At 35.9% G+C, this 26752-nt stretch overlaps 3 protein-coding genes across 4 annotated transcripts in view; 2 read left to right on the forward strand and 1 right to left on the reverse strand.

Annotated features, from left to right (window-relative positions):
- Positions 1-11211: 11211 nt before the first annotated feature.
- On the reverse strand, positions 11212-13236 carry LOC149083890 (uncharacterized). The gene is made up of 2 exons (XM_089235420.1): positions 12964-13236; positions 11212-11487 (listed from the first exon to the last, which is right to left on the reverse strand). Exons 1-2 carry the CDS (start codon positions 13123-13125, stop codon positions 11269-11271), a joined length of 381 nt encoding a protein of 126 aa, XP_089091546.1. The 5' UTR covers positions 13126-13236; the 3' UTR covers positions 11212-11268.
- Positions 13237-16609: 3373 nt separating this feature from the next.
- On the forward strand, positions 16610-18634 carry LOC149083891 (uncharacterized). The gene is made up of 2 exons (XM_089235422.1): positions 16610-16882; positions 18359-18634. Exons 1-2 carry the CDS (start codon positions 16721-16723, stop codon positions 18575-18577), a joined length of 381 nt encoding a protein of 126 aa, XP_089091548.1. The 5' UTR covers positions 16610-16720; the 3' UTR covers positions 18578-18634.
- Positions 18635-22331: 3697 nt separating this feature from the next.
- LOC149083892 (uncharacterized) overlaps positions 22332-26752 on the forward strand; it is a 72024-nt gene continuing 67603 nt past the window's right edge. The window contains exon 1 of one of the 2 annotated variants that reach the window (XM_089234264.1): positions 22332-22726. In XM_089234264.1, coding sequence (XP_089090390.1) covers positions 22654-22726 — 73 coding nt within the window. In that variant the 5' untranslated portion in view covers positions 22332-22653. The remainder of the gene's footprint in view (positions 22727-26752) is intronic. The other variant, XM_089234265.1, reaches the window with a different exon arrangement.

Genomic DNA, 26752 nt, shown 5'->3' on the forward strand with positions numbered 1-26752 from the left:
TAAATATTTTTATAATTGATGAAAGAGAAAATTCCGGAATTAATGAAAATTTAGAATTAATGAAAGAGGTAATTCCAAAATTAATGAAAGGTATAGTTCCAGAATGAAAATAAAAGAAATAATTTAAGAATTGATCTAAGCATTGAATTATATAACCGTCATTATGACTCTCAAAATGAGAAATCTAACATCTTAACGTATACCGTAATCGTGAATATATAAATAAAAATACAATATAACATGTCTAACATATATAAAAGCTGTTGTCTGAAACATATGTGGTTATAACCCCCTTTAGACCTGCTGGAAGTCCCTTGGGGGCACAAAGTGTTTGTATTCATGTGTTTTTATGTTTGTATTTGTATATATGTCTGTTTTTGTGATTTGTTTATTTAAAAAAAATAATAATAATTTGAAGCTCTCCGTATAATTCGGGGCGCAGGGTCCCTTTGGCTCACAACGAGAAACAAAAATTTGTTTCTCCTCCCCGACATTTTACAAATTTTTTATTTCCGTGATACAAATTTTCATTATTTTAGTTGAAGCTCAGACACCTTTTGTTATACTTACTCTAAAAAAATTCAATTGATATATATATAATATTTCAACTCTTAATTACCGTGAGTGCGGGGCCCCTCAAAGAGTGGTCCGGTGCGGCCACACCTATCCCCCACCTCAAAGGGTGACTCCGGATGACTTGTATAAGTGAAAATTTTACATGCTGGTCAAAATTTTGACGGGCATGTATATTTTCTTTTCGACTACATGCCCAACCCGAGCACAGAAAAAAACCCCTAAAAATTGTAACATTGTATAAAAGAATTACATATTTCCAGCCAGGGTCCCGAGATGATTCCTTTATAATTTTTCTTTGTGTTTCACACCAATAGAGGAAAGCCGTCAAAGACAGGCCTAGGCCTAGGGGGTTCTGCTACAGGTATGTGAGGGCCATGAAGGCCGCTTCTCACAAGAGGAAAGAATGTCCCTTTTTCTATGTATTGCTTGTAGCTTGTATATAATGGGTTCCTATTGAACGAGCACCATTCCTTAATATTGTACGGTACTATCGAGAATAGGTGCTAATGCATTTTCCTTTTTATAAACAGAAATTATCTCTACAGACGAATCAGCATCGCTGTCACAATGATTTGCTAGTAAATTTGTACTCCTGGTTTGCATTTTATTGCCCATAGCTCATACAGAGCTCCACAAACGCACAGACGTCCGTCCACGTGTAGCGGAATAGCCAAAATTGCCACGTGAACACCACGCATCCCCCTATTGTCAAGGTACTCCAAGCATTTACCCCTCACTACAATTTTTCTGCGTAGAACCCTGAGATCCCTTAATCCGATTTTTTTTCTCCTGTGGTTTTTATGACAAGTGGGACCCTCCCATGATCTGTCTGCCCTCACACGGGCAGATGGTTATAAGTGTACTGGTTAGGATCTGTATATGCTAATATATTGCCTGTGTGAGGGTTTTTGTTTGATCAATCACCCAATAGTCACGATATATGAATGTGTGAAACATGCTGGGCATTATTACTGCGTACTTTTGCATAAGGCATCATAATTTGGGATATATACTGTCACAGCTCAACTTTATTTGGGGCCCTGAGTGTAGGTGTAATGTTGCTGAATTACGTATAGGGGGAAGGGAGGTTCAAACCCAATATTTCTAAAGATGCTATAGCATATCATATGCTGATCTCATGGTCCACGGACCAGATGTGGCCCTCGGAGTAATTTTACGTGGCCCACGATTTTAAACCGAATTTTGTAAAAATTAACTAGGCGGCGGCACATTTACAAATGACTCATTAAACCCGTGTCATGTTAAGAGATCACTTGAATGACCTGTGGTACAGTTCCAGACAGTGCTGTCTTAACGCATGGGCCCACCCGGGCAAATCCCGGGGGGCTCAAGAGAAGAGGGCTTCAGAAAAATGAGAAGTAGTTGAATTTTTTGAGAATTTGCCATGTAGGGCCTCAGAAAAATCACTTGGCCGAGGGGCTCTTAAGACGGTCCTGGTTCCAAAGCACTTGAGCGGCAAGCGTTGAAGTTTCGCGTTACTTAAATTACCAGCGGCACAGTTCCACATTACTCAAGCGGCCCAGACCACAGTTTTACACGACTTAAGTAGTTCGCAGCGCATTCCAAGGTATATTCCTCCTACCACGAGATGAGATTTGGCTATGGCACGTCATGTCACGTCAAACGATTCTATTTTATCCTAGAAGGACATGCCAATCGTGAAAGCTCAGTCACTGATGAAATTTTCTCGATGTGCAATCGTTGTACCAAAAAAAAATTGAATAAAATCATCCGACGTGACGTGACATGACGCAGCGAAAATTCATCTCGTGGTCGGCGGACTTATAACTCAAGTCAACCACGTTCATTTATAGGTTACTTAAGTAACCCACGTTGCATTTACAGATAACTTAAGTGACCCACGGTATATTTACAGATCACTTGAGTGACTAGCAGCGCAGCTTCACATCACTTAATTAAGGGGCGCACTGTCCCACACTACTCGAGTGGCTAACGCCCCCATTTCCAGTAGCCCGCGATACGTTTCCAGATTACTTAAGTGACCGCTTCATGTTCACAGATCACTTGAGTGGTCCGGGACACAGTCCCAGAGCACTCTAGCTGCCAGCAGCATATTTCCAGATAGCCGGCGACACGTTTCACAGCCAGTGAAGTGAGCCCACATTGCCCTAAATGTTGAGCATCCATGGGCCGGAAGTTTACTCAGCAAGTTTATTCTTATGACCCCGAACAAAACAAAAATATGGTAACCTATGACTAGGGTCAAGATGTTTGGTTTGTCAATGAGTAATACAGTATGTTGTTTTGTTCTTTTTGGCCTCCTGGAAAAATACCACCCCCCCCCCCCTCTTACCAATGGGAATATCGGGTGACCATGCAACCGATATTTTTACTAGACATTTCTATATCACATAATTTTATCTGTCCCGACCTTTTCTTGCCAAAATGTCCCGGTTTTTTTTATTTCAATGAAGCTCTTACTGGAATTTATTTCATCTTCAACAAAAATCGTAGTTTTTTAAGACAATGCCCGTAATAAGCATTACTATCATGACCTTCCCCACGAGGAGAGGGCAGGTAGGGCTGCAGCCCAGGACGAGTAATATTATTTTCGTGTTTTCACACAATAAATTCACTATTGTGGGGGGTGTCAGAGATCTCAGGCTAAAGGGCCTGCCTACATGCAGGGCCTGCTCCTCATAAATTTGGGCCATGGGTGAATATGACTTTTTGGGGGCCCATAATATTTGTGCCAGCATTCTTTGAGGCAGAGGCGTACGCATGGGTTGAGGAAATTTACCTTCCCCCCCCCCCTCCCCAAAATTGTTAATATTTTTGTTAAAAGTTTAAACACATCGAAAGGTACTAATTTTTGGCATCCGAATGGGCCTTGGGCACATGTCCTGTGTGACCATGTGAGAAACGGACTCTGGATATAGGACAAGGGTGCTCAACCTTTAGGAGAATGCTGGACCACTTCATTGGTTTTGAAAACGTGTCGCGGGCCACTTAAATTATCTGGAATAGTGTCACAGGTCACTTCAGCGATCTAGAACTGTATCGCGGATGGCTTGAGTGATGTGGCACAGAACTGCGGGAGGCTTAAGTGCTCTAGCACCGTGTAGCAGGCCACTTAAGTGATCTAGAACTGTGTAGCAGGTCACTTAAGTGATCTGTAAATATTATACGGGTCTGTTAAGAGATCTGGAACTGTGCCGTGGGTCACTCAAGTGGTCTGTGAATATACTGCAGGTCCCATAACTGATCTGTATACTTGCTGCAGTCCACTTGAGTGATCTGGAACTGTGCCGCTAGCGGCTAAGTGATTTTGAACTGTACCGTGAATCACTCGAGTGATCTGTGTATGTGCTGCGAGTCCCTCAAGTCATCTGGAAATGTGCGGCTTGCTTCATTTTTACTAAATTAGATCTGAGGTCACGAGGCCACATCACATGACTCCAAGGGCCACATTTGGCCCACCGACCAGGGATTGAGTATGCTATAGGATGTGAAGGAACATGATTGATATATTTCAATTATTTTAGCGATAATTTTCACCCGTTTCCGATTAAAAGTTTGCAATTATGGCCAATTACCGCCAACGTCCCGTATTTTCCTTGATGATATAGGACCAGCTCGGTAACGAGCCTAATAACATTTATTAGTATTTGTAGCCAATTATTAGTTTAGTTAGGCAGAGCCAATAAAAACGGCGTAAAAGATTAACTATTATTCGTCGAGAAACTAAACATTTCTAATCCTAGTCATGGGGGAGCCCCGGGGCCCCAGAATCAAAATCAGTCTCTGGTTAACGCGTTAATTAAATTTGTTTAAATACAATTTTCAAGATATTCAATCATCGTGAGAAACCATGAAAATGTTTTTGTAGAATTATACAAATATTTTATTAATAAACTCAAGTGTGTAGAGAGAAAGGGTGGTACCACCCCCTCCCCCAGTATGAGCAACGTTCCCCCCCCCATCCCTAAAACGTAGTTCCCACGCCATCGCAAGGCCCACTTGTGAATCCGTTTCGGGACTTCAGTCCCCGAGGACTTTTTTCCGGGAGGGGAGGTGGAATCCCATTTAACGTTGAGAACCTCCAGCAGGAACGTTATGATGTGGACTCTCTCTTCTCGAGAGAGAGAGAGAGAGAGCGGTAGTCCCAAGAGAGACGTTTGCCCAACTTGTGCCCAAGTGGCTGCTACAGAATACCGTGGGACCTACCACGTTTAAAAGTTTGGTATTTAACACGTTGATGGTGTGGGAAAAATTATCTTTGATTTTTTCACACGCCTAAAGCACAAATGTTCATTTTTACGAAAAAAGCCTGGAAAAAAAAGTTAATATCTATATTCAGGGACCTGGTCCCAACTTCGAAATGAAGGGGACGCTGGTGAAGTGGGAATTATGGAGCTCCTTATAAGATAAAAGATGTTTGGTTAATTAGTGGAAATACGTTGATTAATTTTTAAGGGTCCCCCAAATTATGAAGCCGCGAGGAAATTTCCATCTTGGAAATCATGCCTTGACCAAGCCCCCACCCCCCAAGGAGAGGATCTTGTTCTTCCGTACTGCGGAACCCCATGAAACTTCTCGTGGAACCCTGGGATTAATTCAAGGAAACCCTGTACCCAGTGCCGTCTTAACACATGGGCTCGCCCGAGCACGGCCCGGAGGCTTCAATGCAGGGCCGTCATTTCAACTTTTTCCGGGGGGGGGCAAATTTTTTCCTGGGGGGGGGCAAAGCACATGTACTCAATGTATGTATATTTATATATATACCATGTTTAATGTATTTTCAAAAGCCGGGGGGGGGGGCCACCTAAATGATGGGCCTGCCTCGATGGCCCCCTTGATATTGAAATCTGATAAAAATTTCTGATCGTAAGCATATAATTTGAAAAGAGAAAAAAATCCATAGCTTGATAGAGGGCCTCAGTAAAATTTTGTCCAGGGGCCCGTGACTCTCTCGAAACGGCCCCTCGCGTGCCTTTTATTACTCAGAGGCGTTGACATGAAGAAAACGTTGGGGAGGGGAGGGGGCTGAAAGTTCCTGCGCGTACGCAGGAGAGAGAAGGTGTATTACATTGCCTTTTACAGAAATTATTCGAGGGGGGGGGGAAATATTATCAAAGTGTCTAGATTCCGGCGCCTATGATATTAATATTCCAGTAGATTTATATAATAAGGTTTAACCCTGGGGGTAAAAAGCTATATATTAATTTGGTACCTTAATTACTCAAAATCAGAGTCAGATATTCTCATGAAGGTCTCCCTATGCACGTGAGAGCTCCCGGGCCACGAGTTGATGTGGTCTCGGGCAAACGTCCTGATAGACCAAAGGTGTTGAACCTTTACGAGAGTGCGGACCACTTCGTTGATTTGAAAACGTGCGCGGGACACTCAATAAAAAGTAATCTGGAACAGGGCCGCAGGTTACTTATGGACATTGAGTTCGTTGGGGGGGGGGGGTGGCTCCATCCCCCAACAATAGTGGGGAATCTACCATCTATGAAGGATTAACATGATTTAACATAATAGATTCGGATATGTTCGGATAGCATAGCTGATACAATAATGCAGATAAAAATTTGTCGAAGCAAATTCAGAAAAAAAAAAAACTGTTAAAGAAACGATTAAAGAGAGAGAGAAATTGAAAACAATAAGTTAAATTCCACAGGCCGCTAGAGGAAGAGTTCGTAAGGTTTCTACATGCAGTATCATCTTAACAGTACCAAAAGCCTAAGCAATACATGCGTTGAGGCCAATAGCAGTGCGACAGAAAGGATGTAATTGCTACGAAATGTCATCAGAGGCGCCCCCCCCCCTCGACCACTGCCCGAGTTTGCCCCATTTGTTAAGACGACAGTGCCTCCATATGTAAGCCCATTTATCTGATATCTGCTGGTCCGTCTTTATGGACTCCATGAGGGGGGGGGGGGCAAGGGCGCTAGTGTTCAAACATTAGCTCATTCCGCTTAATTTGTATATTGAAATTTTTATGCATGCGTAACTCCGGGGCCCGATTTCCACGTGAGCAAGTGGGGAATTTGAACCGAGTCCCGAAATTTGGATGACAGACGTTCGCTGACTAACGAAACATCTTTGAACTCAGCTGTTACAGGGGACCGAATGATTTCTTCTTTACCCAGGGCCTCCATCATATCTAATTTGGGCCTTGGGGGCCATTCAAGTATTACGTAAGCAGATTTTTAGCCATTTTTGACCCCCTCCCCTCAGCAAAATTTCGTCAGCAGCTTAGAATATTTCATATCTTCAAAAAGGGTGGTTGATGACGTAAGCAACCTTCAAACCCCCCCCCCTCCCACCCTTGTCATCAAAAGTCAGCAAATCCGAACCCCCCCCCCCCCGATGCTGACGTAATACTTGAATGACCCCCTTGTGCGTATTCATCAATATCTTCAATGTTTTAGGAAGAGGTCCCCCCCCCCCACCCCGCGTTGAACGAGGGCCCATCCATTAAGACACCAATTCAAAATATTCAATTGTTCATGGATTTATAATTGCATTAATTAATATCCCGTAATAATCTCTTCCTGATGAGCTTGAGGATGCACGGTGGATGCCGATCTCTCCTCCGCGAGATCTCATTGGAGCAAAGTTCTGTCGCGTAAAGATACAAAGAAGTTTTTTATGCATTCAAAATTATATTACGTGTTAAGAACTAAAAAGTGATGAAAATGATTGAAATAATAACTATTTTGATAATTTAATATCTTTTATGGAGAAAATAGTGTTTTTTGAGAGAGTATTTATCGAGTTTTCAGTAGATTTATATTTTTTGCGGATAAATACACCTTGTCACATCCGAACATGACTTGATGGAGCTTAGTTATGACTTTTTTGGCGGTTTTCGCTACTAATAATCGCCAATTCTTTATAGGAAACTTCTGATCGAGATAAAATCAGTGTGTTATCTCCTCTTGTTATTAATAATAGAACAATAATAACTTATTTAAAAAACTTATTATATCAATGCTACACTGACATTATATCTCGCTCAACCCATGGCCACGGGCCAAATGTGACACTCGGAGTCATCAATCTCAAATCCACATTTTTAAAAATGAACTAAGCGGCACATTCCCAAATCACTCAAGTGACCAGCGGCACATTTACAGACCACTCAATTGACCTGGGGCACGTTTGTAGACAGTCTAAGTGAATGAATGTATGAAATGACAATCGATTTCAGTCGTTGAATCCAATTCCTCCAATTGGAACGGTGATCAAGTGCTCGCGAGTGTGAAATCGGACACGAACATCGAGCACTCTGAGTATTTCAGGGAGAACCGTGGTGCTCGCAAGCAACGGGTTGGAGATGCCGCCAGATCTATACGGATATGATATTCAGTGCCGTTTCCATTGCCAAACAAGATGGCTGAAAAAAAAAGGAAAAAATAATTAAATAAATATTAATATTGGAAAAAAGCCCAGTGCTGAAATTATTTTTCATATTTTTACAGTTTTAATTCATCGATTCTAAATTTTCATTAGTTTTGGAATTCTTTCTTTCATCAATTTGAAATTGATCAATCTTCATCAATCTTCGGTTCTGAATTTTCACCAATTTCAAATTTTCATCAATTGTTGCTTCAATTTACGATCTTCATCTCTAGAGCTTTTCACTGGCCTTTTCAAATAAATTTAAATTAAAAAAAAATTACACAATGTGATGAGATTCATCTTGTACACCCAGACAGGATCGCCTTTTCCAGATGTGGGGGCCTGGTGCGAAAATAATAGCTGGACCAGAGGCACCTTAATGCGTAATTTCGGGCCGCTTGGCTCCGATTTTATATATTTTGTTGGACAGGAAAAACAGGCATCTCAAAATTTATAAATTATTACAAAATTTACAAATGCTAAAAATTATCCATACGAAAATATAAATATATGTACAGTCGATCCCGCTTATAGCGTTCCCACTCAGAACATTTTTTCGCTTAGTACGACTTATATATTTTCTTGGTCTCGACCCTAACTAATTCCCATTACGAGTTCCTGTTTAAAGCGTTTTCTCGCTTATAGCGTTTTTTCGTGGCGGTTTTTCGAAAACGTTATTAGCGGGATCGACTATATATAGCCACAATTAAATGCAAATTAATAAAAAAACAATTAATTTAAATTTGGAATTGAAGGAAATTTTAAATTAATGAAAGAAATTTTAAATTAATGAAAGAAATTTTAAATTAATGAAAGAAATAATTTCGAAACTAATGAAAATTAGGATCTAACGGAAGAAATTACCTGAGAACTGATTAAAATTTTGAATTAATGAATTAAAAATAAGAAAAATAATTGAAAGAAGAGTAGGGGAAAAATGGGGTTTTCAGGACAATAGGCACTCCCCACTTGCTCCCCACCAGGACAATAGGCACTCCCCACTTGCTCCCCACCAGGACAATAGGCAATCCCCACCTTACGAGGGGATGTATTCCGCAGCCCTCCGCTAGATGGCGCTCACACGCGATAAGGGATGCCTCGATAAGAGGGATGACGCTTTACTGTTTTTTTTCCCTAAATTAAATTGTTTTATTGGGGGTCGTTCACAAAATAAAATTTTTTATGCCACGCCAGGGATCTTTCCTAAATTACATTTTTATTGGGAGTCATTATTAAATTAGAATTTTTTTATGTCTGGTTGTTCTTGAATTAAATTTTTTTGTCACACAACACTCCATCTTTCTTAAATTAAACTTTTTTATGTCAGTTTTCCAGTCAATAACGTCACCCTGTGTATACCGAAGCTAACAAGAAAGAGAGGGCTATGGCACTCGAAAGTCACGTGATCAACTGGGTTATACTTTTTCTCCCAATCATCCTAGAAAGTTAAAGCTAATGACGAAAATTAAAGTTTCCAACATCATTAAATTATCGCATGACGTCACATTAGGGATCGTTCTTAAATTATCGTTTTCTCTAACTTACTTTTTTTTTTTTCAAACAGGTTTGATGAGGGCTTAAATTATTTTTTAAAATAAAAAAATTATCGTGTTTAGCAAATACGATACCAAAGAACCTTTCCCAAATTAAATTTATTTTATGTCACATTTTCTGAGGAAGTTATTCTAAAAGGCATCGTCATTAGATTGTCGTTTGGAATTTTCTTTTCTATGCCAAGTGATGAGATTCTGTTCAAAGAGGGGTCATTCCTAAATCATAGTTTATATATATTTTTTTTCCTATCCCCATATTCAAATCTGACGTGATGCGATTTTCCACAAGCTCGTTTATAAATCAGCTAGTAAAAATGCATGTATAACAAGTTCTTAAGGAACAATTTATTTGAATATAGCACCACTTTATTTTCGTATACGTCCTTCCAAAATGATCGTTTTCCCTAATACACTCCGTAATGGGATTTTTTTTTCAAAGAGGGGTTGTATCGCTCGTAAAACTTTTTTTGTGAAATTTGTCACAACTCTGACGTCACATCCAATCAATTTCACATGCCCATGATTTCAGTTTTTCACAAGGCTCGTTCTTGAATTATCGTTTACACGTCATTAAATTATCGTTCGGGTAAACTTTTCATGCTCTGACATGTTTTTACAATCCTGTAACTTTTCTTGAAATATGAGTTCTTTTACCTAACTGAGAGAATTTTCCGAGCTGTAAAATAAAAGAGCTACCGCGCAAATGAATTACAAAGTCTTTTCTACAAATCAAGTTTTCATTTATTCAATATTTTAAATAATTTTCTTCAATCATGCATTTCAAATTTTCGTAATTAATCAAGCAATTTTCCGCGACGTTATGATTTTCCTACTGGAATTTTAGCGATGTCATGAAAATCAAGACATGATCGTAATAGATGCAATATGTTATGTTATCATGCAACTGTAGGCATTCGTGCCCAGCTGATAACCCATGGCGCATCCATGACGACTAAATATTTTTCCCCGCGAAATCATATCTTTTTTTTTTTTAACTTCCGACTATAGCATCGATAATGTAGAACTCGTGTTCATCACTTCAGATTGGTGTGTGTGTGTGTGTTTTTTCGCTAGCTTCTGTTATTTTTTTCAATGACATTCTCTCTAATGTTCTGGTTACAATAAAATAGTTTATGTTGGAAAAACTATAAATTGCGAAGGAAGGAGGAAAAGCTCCAATGCAATTCTTCCATCTACCGAGATATCACACTTAGTACGAGAAGAGGTTAAATAAATGTCGAACTAGCATAAAAAACTCTTGATCAGTATAGTTCATTCTTAATAGTCAACCAGCAGGCAGACTTTCTAGCTTTCATACAAAATAGTAATTTTTTACAGCATGCATTTGTTAATCTTAAAGAAACCCCCGCGACGTTTTAGTGGTCTCACAGTCAAATAGTGTGATAAGACAAAATATTTTATCCGAATTTATATGATTTCATGAAGTAACAAAACATTAAAGGTAATCTTTCAACGAAGAGTCGAGAATCACTTACCGAGGTGGATGCTCATTCATCGTTTATTGAGACTGCAAAAAAAAAAGTTAGCTTACATCGTTTAATACTAACTTCAACCTTTTACCTGCAAACTTGCGCATTTGTGAACATCGGGGAAAAAATAACAGCGATGAAGAAGATGCTATAGAAACAATAAAATCAAAAATGTAGTAATACCACAAGAGGCTATGAAATACTTTTAACATATATTTATTTTTATTGATTATTCTAGATAATTTCTTTGAATCGTATCATTTTCCACACAACTCAACATCATCATCACCATGATTCATTAGTGGATCTCCATTTGGATTTGCCCGCAAGTTTCCATCCGCAAGAAGTTCTGGGTACAACTGTGAATCTGATAATATCGGGGAAGTCGCCTCTGATGGTAAACTTGAGATGTCGATTAAAAGGACTTCATTGGCTGATTCACGATTACACACCCAATCTCGAACCCGTTGTTGAGTCTAAAAAATGAAACATTTGGGGAAAAAACCATTTAATTTAAAAAAAAATAGTTTAAGTATTAAATAATTTAAAGAATAATTTTGCTCTTTTCGAGTTTTCATACAAAAGATTTCAATTTTAGTGATGAGGATTATATAGACAACCGAAGAAAAGAACTTTTATTTATTTTTTGTTCCCCTATGAGATCACAAAACAGTTTATGAAACTATGACGGTGAAACTGAATAAATCATGCCGATCAAAAGGCGTGTTGCACTTCGATAGTATGTTTAAAATGTTGATACTAATAGGAAAACAAAAAAATATTTTTTAGCATCGATTTTTATTTTTCTATTCAGCATAAAAATAGTTTAAACAAAATTAAGTGTCAGGAATATTATGTTTATTACAACTGACTACGTTCGAGAAACTTTTAAAAATAGAGCAGTCTATACAAAACGTATGATTTTAATCATAATTCACAGATATTTTTGAGCTATTACGCATTATTTCCTCGAAATTAGCTTATTTTTATACTTTCGCTGAACATTGTATACTGAAAAACATTGTATACTGAAAAACATTGTATACTATAAACATTGTATACTATAAACATTGTATATAGTCATTTTTATACACTACGTGGCTATACTAGTTGTCAATGCAATGAATATGCTAAATATTTTCTGAAATAAGTTAGTTTTTATGAAACAATACATGAACTTTGACAGAAAAGAATTTCAATATTTTATATTTAAACAGTTGTTAAATGCAACTGAACATACAGCCAGTTCATTGCACAGTTAGTATCATCTGAAACCACGACTAAAAATTTCATTAAAATATCGAACACACTTTTGAGGAAATGAGTTTTGCGCGCAGTGTAGTTACGAAAAACACGAATCTTCATGAAATACGTTTAAAAATTAGTTGAGATCTATACTCCGATTGAATTGACGCAACTAGAATTCTTTTTTCAACACTTCACCTGTATAAGAATAAAATAGTTACGTATTTCTATGAAAAAGAAAAGAATCGTCAATTTCCATGAAATTCGTCATTTGAAGATAGTCTGCAACCTTAAGTTCAGATCGAGAAACGCTCATAACGTTATATATATATCGATCGCTAATAAATGAGAGATGCACATCACACACGGTTCTTATTTTTACCTTTAAAAACAAAAACGATCCAAACTCTCTTGGATAATTTTAACCGCTTGATGGGTGTACATCATTCTTCACGCATATTTAAAATGCAGGTTTAACACTCCAATAAAGCCGAAACCACTGATATTTTTTTTTATACTCTTCTAAATTTTTAAATTTTCATGGCAAGAAAGGACTGAATTTTTTATAATCAGAGACTAATTCAACCTCAAGAGTCACAACAGGCGAAATGACCAAGACAGTCAAAATTAACAGGAAAACAATATAAAATAATTGTTTGATTTCACAATAAGAATCAATAAAACAGAATAAATTGAAAACTACTTACATCAATTTTCCTTTTTTTTTTCGTTGATGAATTTCCCTCCTCGGGAGACCTTTTCATAGATGACTGGGCATTCCCTTCCAAGGCATCACACATCTCATGTAAGGATTCTATGCTCATTTCAAACTGAGCGAAGTCATTGAGTAAATCACACTCTTGCTGCATATTGTAAAAAAAACCTAGAAAAATTCAGCTGAAATGTGAAGAAAATGTCGCTGTCACAGTGAGGTGAGTATCCCGACGTGCTCTTGGTATTTAAACTCTCTTATCAGTCAATGACGCATCATGTCAAGTAACGCGGGTAAAAGAATGAATACGGAAAGCCGTGACGGGGATTACAACATAATTTCAATTAGCAACTTCTTATCAAAAATATACTTCGAATCAATTTCACTCTGTCTTTTGAAAATATCACTATCTTCTAAATCCGTAATTGAAATAATTCAACCTCTCATAAGAAAGTCGCAACCAGACATGAAAAAAAGTTCTTTCGACTCCATTCTTGAATTGCCATATGAAATAGTTGCATATCACCCGACACATGCGAGAACACTATGTATCGATCACATATTCAGAGACCCTCGCGAAGAATGGTAATGAAAATTTTAACAACTTTGAAGCTCCACGTGAAGAAAATCCCTCTTACTTGCGTCACTCAGATCACTGTATAGACTTTTTTTTTCTTCACATCTCTGTCTCTACACTCCACAAGCCAATATAGCGCATTTTTTTTAAATTAATTATTTTTTTTTCTGTTTGAAACTATAAAAAAATTTAAAAAAATGGTTAAACTCTTTCCCAGATCTAGTTCTTACATTTTAACCACTCCCAAAACGCTAAAACTTTAGCTAAAGCACAATGGCTCAGCTGCTTTGGGTGACACGAAACATTCATCAGGGAATCTAATAGTATATAGGATCGAAGACCGAAGTTTTCGCTTTTTCTTCGCCCTTCACGAAAATCGTGTGATAATTTTCATCTATCCGGGTTAACGTCTGCTACAACCATCTCGTACGGGTTAAAATCCAAATACCACACAAGGTTGTGATGTTTCCACGCACCCATGAAACCTGGGAGAATTCTCCATCACTTAAAACGTGAACACTAAATGGCGCTTTATAAATGCTATGATATGTCTCATCTGTTTCCAAGTTAAAGAAACTTAATTCCTTAATAATAAATTCTCGCGAACTCAACCTATAACCCTAGTCATCTAACACGCATGTCATAGCAAACAGGAAGAAATTTACTTACTCATAGAGTGTAGCGACAGAGATGGGAAATCTAAGTGCACTAGCTGGAATCAAACGAAAGAAATGAGGTGATTACAGTTTATCAGACACCAGTTCAAATAAACTTAGATTAGACCAAGTTGAGGATTTCAGCTCGTATAGAATTATGCTAAAATATCAAAGTTCAACTAAATTTGGGGGGGGGGGGTGATGTGTTACGCCGCTATTGCAGCCGCAGCTAACATGGCAACCTAAATGGCTCAGAATAGAGGCACTAGTGTTAGTCAGCCACTTGAGTGTTTGCCCATCCTTACGCCTCTTCTTTGATTCATATACCAATGTGTGTGATAATCAAGTGAAACCAACAGCTCCATAATATGCAACCCATGTTCATGAAGTGAGGGGTGCTAAACCGCGAGATACTTTTAAATAGTCAAAAGTGGGTGATAAGAGGATCGAATAATAAGAGTGAGTTGTTATCTTGAAGGTACTCATGCAATCCCTAGATTTTCCAACACACATGATGTGTAGTATGTACAGAGACACATACATAAGCTCATTGCGAACAACCGAGAGTACGTTATGAATTAAGCTACAAGTTACTTTAGGGAGGACAAGGCTGATGATGATTTAACACGTAATGCATTGCATGAATTTTAATGAATTCATTTGAATTCAACTATTACGTTGAATGTTTTTGTTAAATGTTAAAATTCATGCATGAATGTTTGCATGTATGTTTTGCTAGCTTGTATATGAGGCGAAGACAATAAAGTGTGTAAAGAATTGGTGTGAAGGGAGACACTTCTTTTTTTTTTTTTTTTTTTTTTTTATGGCACATCAGCCTTGTCCTCCCTAAAGTAACTTGTAGCTTAATTCATAACGTACTCTCGGTTGTTCGCAATGAGCTTATGTATGTGTCTCTGTACATACTACACATCATGTGTGTTGGAAAATCTAGGGATTGCATGAGTACCTTCAAGATAACAACTCACTCTTATTATTCGATCCTCTTATCACCCACTTTTGACTATTTAAAAGTATCTCGCGGTTTAGCACCCCTCACTTCATGAACATGGGTTGCATATTATGGAGCTGTTGGTTTCACTTGATTATCACACACATTGGTATATGAATCAAAGAAGAGGCGTAAGGATGGGCAAACACTCAAGTGGCTGACTAACACTAGTGCCTCTATTCTGAGCCATTTAGGTTGCCATGTTAGCTGCGGCTGCAATAGCGGCGTAACACATCACCCCCCCCCCAAATTTAGTTGAACTTTGATATTTTAGCATAATTCTATACGAGCTGAAATCCTCAACTTGGTCTAATCTAAGTTTATTTGAACTGGTGTCTGATAAACTGTAATCACCTCATTTCTTTCGTTTGATTCCAGCTAGTGCACTTAGATTTCCCATCTCTGTCGCTACACTCTATGAGTAAGTAAATTTCTTCCTGTTTGCTATGACATGCGTGTTAGATGACTAGGGTTATAGGTTGAGTTCGCGAGAATTTATTATTAAGGAATTAAGTTTCTTTAACTTGGAAACAGATGAGACATATCATAGCATTTATAAAGCGCCATTTAGTGTTCACGTTTTAAGTGATGGAGAATTCTCCCAGGTTTCATGGGTGCGTGGAAACATCACAACCTTGTGTGGTATTTGGATTTTAACCCGTACGAGATGGTTGTAGCAGACGTTAACCCGGATAGATGAAAATTATCACACGATTTTCGTGAAGGGCGAAGAAAAAGCGAAAACTTCGGTCTTCGATCCTATATACTATTAGATTCCCTGATGAATGTTTCGTGTCACCCAAAGCAGCTGAGCCATTGTGCTTTAGCTAAAGTTTTAGCGTTTTGGGAGTGGTTAAAATGTAAGAACTAGATCTGGGAAAGAGTTTAACCATTTTTTTAAATTTTTTTATAGTTTCAAACAGAAAAAAAAATAATTAATTTAAAAAAAATGCGCTATATTGGCTTGTGGAGTGTAGAGACAGAGATGTGAAGAAAAAAAAAGTCTATACAGTGATCTGAGTGACGCAAGTAAGAGGGATTTTCTTCACGTGGAGCTTCAAAGTTGTTAAAATTTTCATTACCATTCTTCGCGAGGGTCTCTGAATATGTGATCGATACATAGTGTTCTCGCATGTGTCGGGTGATATGCAACTATTTCATATGGCAATTCAAGAATGGAGTCGAAAGAACTTTTTTTCATGTCTGGTTGCGACTTTCTTATGAGAGGTTGAATTATTTCAATTACGGATTTAGAAGATAGTGATATTTTCAAAAGACAGAGTGAAATTGATTCGAAGTATATTTTTGATAAGAAGTTGCTAATTGAAATTATGTTGTAATCCCCGTCACGGCTTTCCGTATTCATTCTTTTACCCGCGTTACTTGACATGATGCGTCATTGACTGATAAGAGAGTTTAAATACCAAGAGCACGTCGGGATACTCACCTCACTGTGACAGCGACATTTTCTTCACATTTCAGCTGAATTTTTCTAGGTTTTTTTTACAATATGCAGCAAGAGTGTGATTTACTCAATGACTTCGCTCAGTTTGAAATGAGCATAGAATCCTTACATGAGATGTGTGATGCCTTGGAAGGGAATGCCCAGTCATCTATGAAAAGGTCTCCCGAGGAGGGAAATTCATCAACGAAAAAAAAAAGGAAAATTGATGTAAGTAGTTTTCAATTTATTCTGTTTTATTGATTCTTATTGTGAAATCAAACAATTATTTTATATTGTTTTCCTGTTAATTTTGACTGTCTTGGTCATTTCGCCTGTTGTGACTCTTGAGGTTGAATTAGTCTCTGATTATAAAAAATTCAGTCCTTTCTTGCCATGAAAATTTAAAAATTTAGAAGAGTATAAAAAAAAATATCAGTGGTTTCGGCTTTATTGGAGTGTTAAACCTGCATTTTAAATATGCGTGAAGAATGATGTACACCCATCAAGCGGTTAAAATTATCCAAGAGAGTTTGGATCGTTTTTGTTTTTAAAGGTAAAAATAAGAACCGTGTGTGATGTGCATCTCTCATTTATTAGCGATCGATATATATATAACGTTATGAGCGTTTCTCGATCTGAACTTAAGGTTGCAGACTATCTTCAAATGACGAATTTCATGGAAATTGACGATTCTTTTCTTTTTCATAGAAATACGTAACTATTTTATTCTTATACAGGTGAAGTGTTGAAAAAAGAATTCTAGTTGCGTCAATTCAATCGGAGTATAGATCTCAACTAATTTTTAAACGTATTTCATGAAGATTCGTGTTTTTCGTAACTACACTGCGCGCAAAACTCATTTCCTCAAAAGTGTGTTCGATATTTTAATGAAATTTTTAGTCGTGGTTTCAGATGATACTAACTGTGCAATGAACTGGCTGTATGTTCAGTTGCATTTAACAACTGTTTAAATATAAAATATTGAAATTCTTTTCTGTCAAAGTTCATGTATTGTTTCATAAAAACTAACTTATTTCAGAAAATATTTAGCATATTCATTGCATTGACAACTAGTATAGCCACGTAGTGTATAAAAATGACTATATACAATGTTTATAGTATACAATGTTTATAGTATACAATGTTTTTCAGTATACAATGTTTTTCAGTATACAATGTTCAGCGAAAGTATAAAAATAAGCTAATTTCGAGGAAATAATGCGTAATAGCTCAAAAATATCTGTGAATTATGATTAAAATCATACGTTTTGTATAGACTGCTCTATTTTTAAAAGTTTCTCGAACGTAGTCAGTTGTAATAAACATAATATTCCTGACACTTAATTTTGTTTAAACTATTTTTATGCTGAATAGAAAAATAAAAATCGATGCTAAAAAATATTTTTTTGTTTTCCTATTAGTATCAACATTTTAAACATACTATCGAAGTGCAACACGCCTTTTGATCGGCATGATTTATTCAGTTTCACCGTCATAGTTTCATAAACTGTTTTGTGATCTCATAGGGGAACAAAAAATAAATAAAAGTTCTTTTCTTCGGTTGTCTATATAATCCTCATCACTAAAATTGAAATCTTTTGTATGAAAACTCGAAAAGAGCAAAATTATTCTTTAAATTATTTAATACTTAAACTATTTTTTTTTAAATTAAATGGTTTTTTCCCCAAATGTTTCATTTTTTAGACTCAACAACGGGTTCGAGATTGGGTGTGTAATCGTGAATCAGCCAATGAAGTCCTTTTAATCGACATCTCAAGTTTACCATCAGAGGCGACTTCCCCGATATTATCAGATTCACAGTTGTACCCAGAACTTCTTGCGGATGGAAACTTGCGGGCAAATCCAAATGGAGATCCACTAATGAATCATGGTGATGATGATGTTGAGTTGTGTGGAAAATGATACGATTCAAAGAAATTATCTAGAATAATCAATAAAAATAAATATATGTTAAAAGTATTTCATAGCCTCTTGTGGTATTACTACATTTTTGATTTTATTGTTTCTATAGCATCTTCTTCATCGCTGTTATTTTTTCCCCGATGTTCACAAATGCGCAAGTTTGCAGGTAAAAGGTTGAAGTTAGTATTAAACGATGTAAGCTAACTTTTTTTTTTGCAGTCTCAATAAACGATGAATGAGCATCCACCTCGGTAAGTGATTCTCGACTCTTCGTTGAAAGATTACCTTTAATGTTTTGTTACTTCATGAAATCATATAAATTCGGATAAAATATTTTGTCTTATCACACTATTTGACTGTGAGACCACTAAAACGTCGCGGGGGTTTCTTTAAGATTAACAAATGCATGCTGTAAAAAATTACTATTTTGTATGAAAGCTAGAAAGTCTGCCTGCTGGTTGACTATTAAGAATGAACTATACTGATCAAGAGTTTTTTATGCTAGTTCGACATTTATTTAACCTCTTCTCGTACTAAGTGTGATATCTCGGTAGATGGAAGAATTGCATTGGAGCTTTTCCTCCTTCCTTCGCAATTTATAGTTTTTCCAACATAAACTATTTTATTGTAACCAGAACATTAGAGAGAATGTCATTGAAAAAAATAACAGAAGCTAGCGAAAAAACACACACACACACACCAATCTGAAGTGATGAACACGAGTTCTACATTATCGATGCTATAGTCGGAAGTTAAAAAAAAAAAAGATATGATTTCGCGGGGAAAAATATTTAGTCGTCATGGATGCGCCATGGGTTATCAGCTGGGCACGAATGCCTACAGTTGCATGATAACATAACATATTGCATCTATTACGATCATGTCTTGATTTTCATGACATCGCTAAAATTCCAGTAGGAAAATCATAACGTCGCGGAAAATTGCTTGATTAATTACGAAAATTTGAAATGCATGATTGAAGAAAATTATTTAAAATATTGAATAAATGAAAACTTGATTTGTAGAAAAGACTTTGTAATTCATTTGCGCGGTAGCTCTTTTATTTTACAGCTCGGAAAATTCTCTCAGTTAGGTAAAAGAACTCATATTTCAAGAAAAGTTACAGGATTGTAAAAACATGTCAGAGCATGAAAAGTTTACCCGAACGATAATTTAATGACGTGTAAACGATAATTCAAGAACGAGCCTTGTGAAAAACTGAAATCATGGGCATGTGAAATTGATTGGATGTGACGTCAGAGTTGTGACAAATTTCACAAAAAAAGTTTTACGAGCGATACAACCCCTCTTTGAAAAAAAAATCCCATTACGGAGTGTATTAGGGAAAACGATCATTTTGGAAGGACGTATACGAAAATAAAGTGGTGCTATATTCAAATAAATTGTTCCTTAAGAACTTGTTATACATGCATTTTTACTAGCTGATTTATAAACGAGCTTGTGGAAAATCGCATCACGTCAGATTTGAATATGGGGATAGGAAAAAAAATATATATAAACTATGATTTAGGAATGACCCCTCTTTGAACAGAATCTCATCACTTGGCATAGAAAAGAAAATTCCAAACGACAATCTAATGACGATGCCTTTTAGAATAACTTCCTCAGAAAATGTGACATAAAATAAATTTAATTTGGGAAAGGTTCTTTGGTATCGTATTTGCTAAACACGATAATTTTTTTATTTTAAAAAATAATTTAAGCCCTCATCAAACCTGTTTGAAAAAAAAAAAAGTAAGTTAGAGAAAACGATAATTTAAGAACGATCCCTAATGTGACGTCATGCGATAATTTAATGATGTTGGAAACTTTAATTTTCGTCATTAGCTTTAACTTTCTAGGATGATTGGGAGAAAAAGTATAACCCAGTTGATCACGTGACTTTCGAGTGCCATAGCCCTCTCTTTCTTGTTAGCTTCGGTATACACAGGGTGACGTTATTGACTGGAAAACTGACATAAAAAAGTTTAATTTAAGAAAGATGGAGTGTTGTGTGACAAAAAAATTTAATTCAAGAACAACCAGACATAAAAAAATTCTAATTTAATAATGACTCCCAATAAAAATGTAATTTAGGAAAGATCCCTGGCGTGGCATAAAAAATTTTATTTTGTGAACGACCCCCAATAAAACAATTTAATTTAGGGAAAAAAAACAGTAAAGCGTCATCCCTCTTATCGAGGCATCCCTTATCGCGTGTGAGCGCCATCTAGCGGAGGGCTGCGGAATACATCCCCTCGTAAGGTGGGGATTGCCTATTGTCCTGGTGGGGAGCAAGTGGGGAGTGCCTATTGTCCTGGTGGGGAGCAAGTGGGGAGTGCCTATTGTCCTGAAAACCCCATTTTTCCCCTACTAAGAAGTTATCCACCAACACCAATGAATATTTAGAATTAATAAAAGAAAAATTCCAGAATTTTCATGAAAACTCAGAATTAATAAAAGAAAAATTCCAGAATTTTCATGAAAACTCAGAATTAATGAAAGAAAAATTCCAGAATTTTCATGAAAACTCAGAATTAATGAAAGAAAAATTCCAGAATTTTCATGAAAACTCAGAATTAATAAAAGAAAAATTCCAGAATTTTCATGAAAACTCAGAATTAATGAAAGAAAAATTCCAGAATTTTCATGAAAACTCAGAATTAATGAAAGAAAAATTCCAGAATTTTCATGAAAACTCAGAATTAATGAAAGAAAAATTCCAGAATTTTCATGAAAACTCAGAATTAATAAAAGAAAAATTCCAGAATTTTCATGAAAACTCAGAATTAATAAAAGAAAAATTCCAGAATTTTCATGAAAACTCAGAATTAATAAAAGAAAAATTCCAGAATTTTCATGAAAACTCAGAATTAATAAAAGAAAAATTCCAGAATTTTCATGAAAACTCAGAATTAATGAAAGAAAAATTCCAGAATTTTCATGAAAACTCAGAATTAATAAAAGAAAAATTCCAGAATTTTCATGAAAACTCAGAATTAATAAAAGAAAAATTCCAGAATTTTCATGAAAACTCAGAATTAATAAAAGAAAAATTCCAGAATTTTCATGAAAACTCAGAATTAATAAAAGAAAAATTCCAGAATTTTCATGAAAACTCAGAATTAATGAAAGAAATGAAAAAATTTATAATTCCATAATTAATAAAAAATTCAAAATAAATGAAAGAAAAAATTCCACACTTGATGAAAATTCAGAATTGCTACAAATTTAGAATTTCAAAATCAGTGAAAATGCAGAATCGGTGAATGTATTCCAGAATTGATGAAAATTCAGAAACATTTAAAGAAAAAATTCCAGAATTAATGAAAGAAAAAATTCCAGAATTAATGAAAGAAAAAATTCCGGAATTAATGAAAGAAAAAAATTCCGGAATTAATGATAGAAAAAGTTTCAGAATTCCAGAATTGAGGAAAAAAATTATTTCAGAATTCTACAGTTGTGAAGTTCAGGTACCTTGTTTATTACAAAAAATGTATTTGATTTTATTTCAACACATATTTTTCCATTTCCTCCACTTTAAATGCAAGACACGGCGCGACAAGGGCGGCTCTGATTAATCCCATCAAATTTGAATCCATTCGATCAAATGACAAATTGAAAGAAATCCAACTCGAAGAGTATTGGCGAGAATTGATATTCCACTTCGCCAAATAAGGAATATTATCACGTGTTAACCCTACCAAAGGCAGTAGCAGGGGCGCGCAACTTCAACAGGTCGCCGCTCCCCCTTAACAAAAAAACTTCATTCAAAGTGACGGTGTGCCTCGGGAAGAGAGGTTGTGCATGTGTTGTGCTCCTCTTCATCCCTTCTTATATCTCGAGTGAAAAAGAAAAAAAAATTAAGAGAGGTGTACAGATTTCGATTTTGTGATTTATAAGTGATCGATATTTGAATATTTTGTGGATATTTATTTCTCATTGAATATTGGATACATTTATGTACGTGCTAATGTGTGATTCAACAAGAACTTAAGTGTTTGTGTGTTGTGTGCCCCCCCACGGGAAAGATCATCGAAGAAACAACAAATAATAACAGAAAAGAGCGAGCGGAAATGATGTCCGTGGGAACCGCCGGCGTTTTCGGCATCATTTTTGCGATCGCGATAATCCCTGCTCCGATTAATGGTAAGTCCTGATTTCGGAAATTATTATTTTAATGCTGTGATGATAATAATAACGAGTCAGTATAACGTACAACGAAATTTATTTTTATTGTTAGACCTCGGAAAACGTAACGATTAGAAATGAGTTTATAACGGCGATTATGTATCGGTGGAGATACATACATAACTTAATATAAATGAGTGATGTTATTAGTGATAGACGTAATAACGGGACTGACTTTTTAATTTAATACAATAGTTTTTGTTTTCCTAGATCCTAGATTATGTTGGTAAATTTTAAATAAAAGACATCCTCAAAAACTCAAAATTAACAGACGGTGAATTAAAAGTAAATTAATTATCGTGGAAAGAAAAGGGGAAATTAAGAATCGTAGAGAAAAGAGAAAATTGACAATCACCTAAAAAGAATAAAAAAATTAACAATTTTTAGAAAAGAAGAAAAATTTGCAATCGTTAAAAAAGAATAAAAATTTGCAATCGTTAAAAAAGAATAAAAATTAGCAATCATTACAAAAGACATTAAATTAACAAACGCAAATAATGATGGTAAATTGAACAACCATGTTGGATAAAGACGAACTAACAATCGCGTACAAAAAATGAAAATTAGTGATTTGAAAAGAAAAAATATTAGCAATTTGAAAAAAAAAAGAAAGAACAATCAGAAAATTGTAAAAATGATTAGTAAATAAACAATCGCAAAAAAATGATAAAAAATTAACAATCGTTAAAAAGACGGCAAATTAACAATCGCACGATAAAAAAAAACAAAAGAAACTATAAATTGCTATGGTTGAATCATAATAAATTTATTATATCCAATATCAATTTTTGCTGCATGTAAAAATAATGAAGTGGCAACCTATAAAATTTGAAATGATTATCATTTTGCATTTTTTAATTAATTACAATTCGGTTCAATATTTGAAAAAGGAAAATTCATGCATTAAAGCTGCCATTTTTCGCCTTTTTTTCCCATAACGTAAATTTGAAATTTACTTGAACCGGAGGTTTGTAAAATTATGAAGGAAAAAAAAGATATTTTTAATTTAATTGATTCAATTCCAAATTATCATTCAAGTAATAATAAATTCTTTCATTTTCCAATTTGAAATTTTTAAAATTTCTAACAATATTTTCAAAAATTTAAACATTTATAAAATTATAAAATAAATTTCATCGAGTCTCGAAGATTCAAGTTTTTTTCTGAAGCTTTCAAAATTGTGAGAATTCTTGGTGAGGCTAAAATTTCTTTGGCCTCGAGTCAAACAGTGTTCTTAAATCATTGAACATTTTTTTCTTTCACACACAAGATATTCCATACTTTAATTGAGCTAAGGAGACTCTTGAAAATACGTACTTAAGATGAGGCTAATAATAATCATTTTGATATCTTTTATATTTAATGAGGTTCAGTTTTTATTCATTTAAAATTATTATAATTATTGTTTTTATGATTGATTGTGGCATTCTACTTTAATCTTAATGGGGCAATCAACCCATAAAAGACAAGGCACACATCAATATCGCTATCTCACGGCGGTGCCCTTTGGAACCGCGACGCACACTTTGAGACACTCTTCCTTAAATACCTATAGAAATATTGGGTTTTAGCCACTCCTGCCCAATATTTACAATAACTTTACGTCTATGAGCAAAACAAAAAAAAGAAAAAGAAATAAATAAACTAGTGAGATATTAATCTTGGCCACCTCTAATCTACAGCCCTATCAGCCGCTCATCTTCCTGTAGGAGAATCCCGGAGTCCAGCCGGGGGCTTAAGCCGGATCGACCTTTGGAGGGAGCACAATAGGTTTGGGAAGAGCCTCAAAAATTTTCTTGCTTAGAAATTTTGAGTTACCACCTTTCAAAAAAGCACTTAAATTAACAGAAATTGGTTAATTTAATATATAAAGGGCATTTTCCTTCGATATTTCAATTTTTTTCACAACGAAATGTTACTTTTTTTTTCTTCTAATTTTTGGTTGGCTTGGGCGAGGGGACCACGGGCTTCCCTAAGCACAACCCCCCCCCTTCCCCGCGTACGACTTTGAGTCCAGCGTCTTGTTGATATAATTAATCCCAATAACTAAATGACCGACCAGTAATTGACCACTTCGCAAAGACGCTAGGCATCAGATATGGATCTTAATACATAATTTGGGCTTCTCCTTATTCATGAGGCCTATACATTTCTTAAAATTCCGTTTTTTAATCAGAGGTTAGGCCCCCGAAGCTATTGATTAAATCAATTTCCATCCTGGTACATAGGTACAATGTAGGCATAAACTTTTTTTCCTAATTTCATGTCTTTTTAGAGTTTTGTACCAACTTAGTTCCCTACTGCGAACTGTAAAAAATGCACATGTTTTGTAAGAAAGATTTTTAAGCCCACCTCACTTTTTTTTCCCAATCCCATGTGTATTTTGTATCGAGTATTAAGGCTAGAGGGAATGACGGGGGAGGGGGGAGATATATAGCCTGAACATGGATAGTGGAGGGGAGAGAAAAAGCATTTTTCGACGGGAATCGCACTCTAGCTCCGTTTCCCACGATTCCAAAAAAAAAAAGAAAAGCCTATGCGTGGAGGCTTCGCACCAGTGCCCCGTCTTCCTGTCTATGAGGACCCTGTAGAACGAAGAAGCAGAAGAAAAAGGGCCCTCGGCTATCCCTTCCCCCCAACGTAAAGAAACTTATTTTCTTTTCCTATAAAGGGGGCGCTCTTTTCACTTCCCCTCCATTTTTCCATCAGCTACTTGGAAGGTGGACCAAAAAAAAAAAAAAAAAATTGTGAGGCACTTCTCACCAGCCTATGGGATAGAGGTCAAAGTAGGATATTTTTTTTTTCTGATAGGGTGCCTCTGGTGGATACCAACAAGCCTTTCTGGTTCAAATTCTGAAAAGAACAAAAGAATTTGTAATTTTTATATTTTTCAAGTTTTCAATTTTTACGAGTAGGCTGTACTGGAATGGATGGGTGGAGCGTCAGGCACCACATCATTAAAAGGGTCGAAGGTGTTTAGTTTTTTTTGTCACCTGGAGTTCGAACAGTTATGAACGAAATTCTTCAAAATTCAAGCAACTTTTCGATTTGAGAGCTTGAAATGACAAAAAAGACGATTTTTGTACTGTATTGTGTGCTTCATCTATCTTAAAAGCAAATTTACTGAAGGTCCCACACAAGGGCGAATTCACAAATCGAAAATAATAATAATAATAATTAGGCACGAGCTAAATTTCTTGGGTGCCAAGTATGGTTTTTCCCTCCAAAATAGAAAAGAAGTCCTAAATAATGAATTATTTTTACTTTTTCGGGACTTGATGATCCTATGTTAGAAAAGACACATTATTAAGAAATTGAAAAATTTTCTCTCATCCTCTCCATCCAATTAAGCAATCACGTACAAAGAAGTTTAGGTGTCAATACCGAATTTCTTGTCGCCATGGCTATCTGGCGCTTGGGATTTGCCAAGTACTGCCCTACACAATTTATAAGACCTAAAAATTTCAGGAAATTCAAGTGGCACATGGCGACTAAAAAAATTTATATTTTTGCCTAAAATTTTCTGTGTGTGACTATGTAGCTGGGGCAAAAGAATTGCGCTTGGCTCCTAAAATATTTGGTTGGCGCTTAGATTTTTCTTGATTTGACAAGCCCTGCTTAATTGGTGAATGAACAATCTGGTTATATTTACCAGGACTTTGCAGTTCAAAATTTTCCTGTGAAAACCATCTATAAAGCTTTCATGGAATCATAAAGCTTTCTACATGATTTTATGCAAATAGGTTAGCAGAAAAACTTCAGAAGCATCATTTACTTTCTAATTGAAAGTAATTCCAGTGGTTTTATCCATCTTTTCTTCTACTCATATGCCTATGGAAATGGAGCAGAAATATTCAAAAACGTTATCAGTATTACATATAATTTGTTCACGATTTATCCTCTTCTCTGGTAGCCAACTATAGGGATCCACCTATATTCATATGTTATAAAATACACTAATAATTATTTATTGAGCAAATATTA

Source organism: Pholcus phalangioides, unplaced genomic scaffold, assembly GCF_987345545.1.
Source record: "Pholcus phalangioides strain wild (caught in Gottingen) unplaced genomic scaffold, Ppha-v1.0 ptg000008l_1, whole genome shotgun sequence".
NCBI lineage: Eukaryota > Metazoa > Arthropoda > Arachnida > Araneae > Pholcidae > Pholcus > Pholcus phalangioides.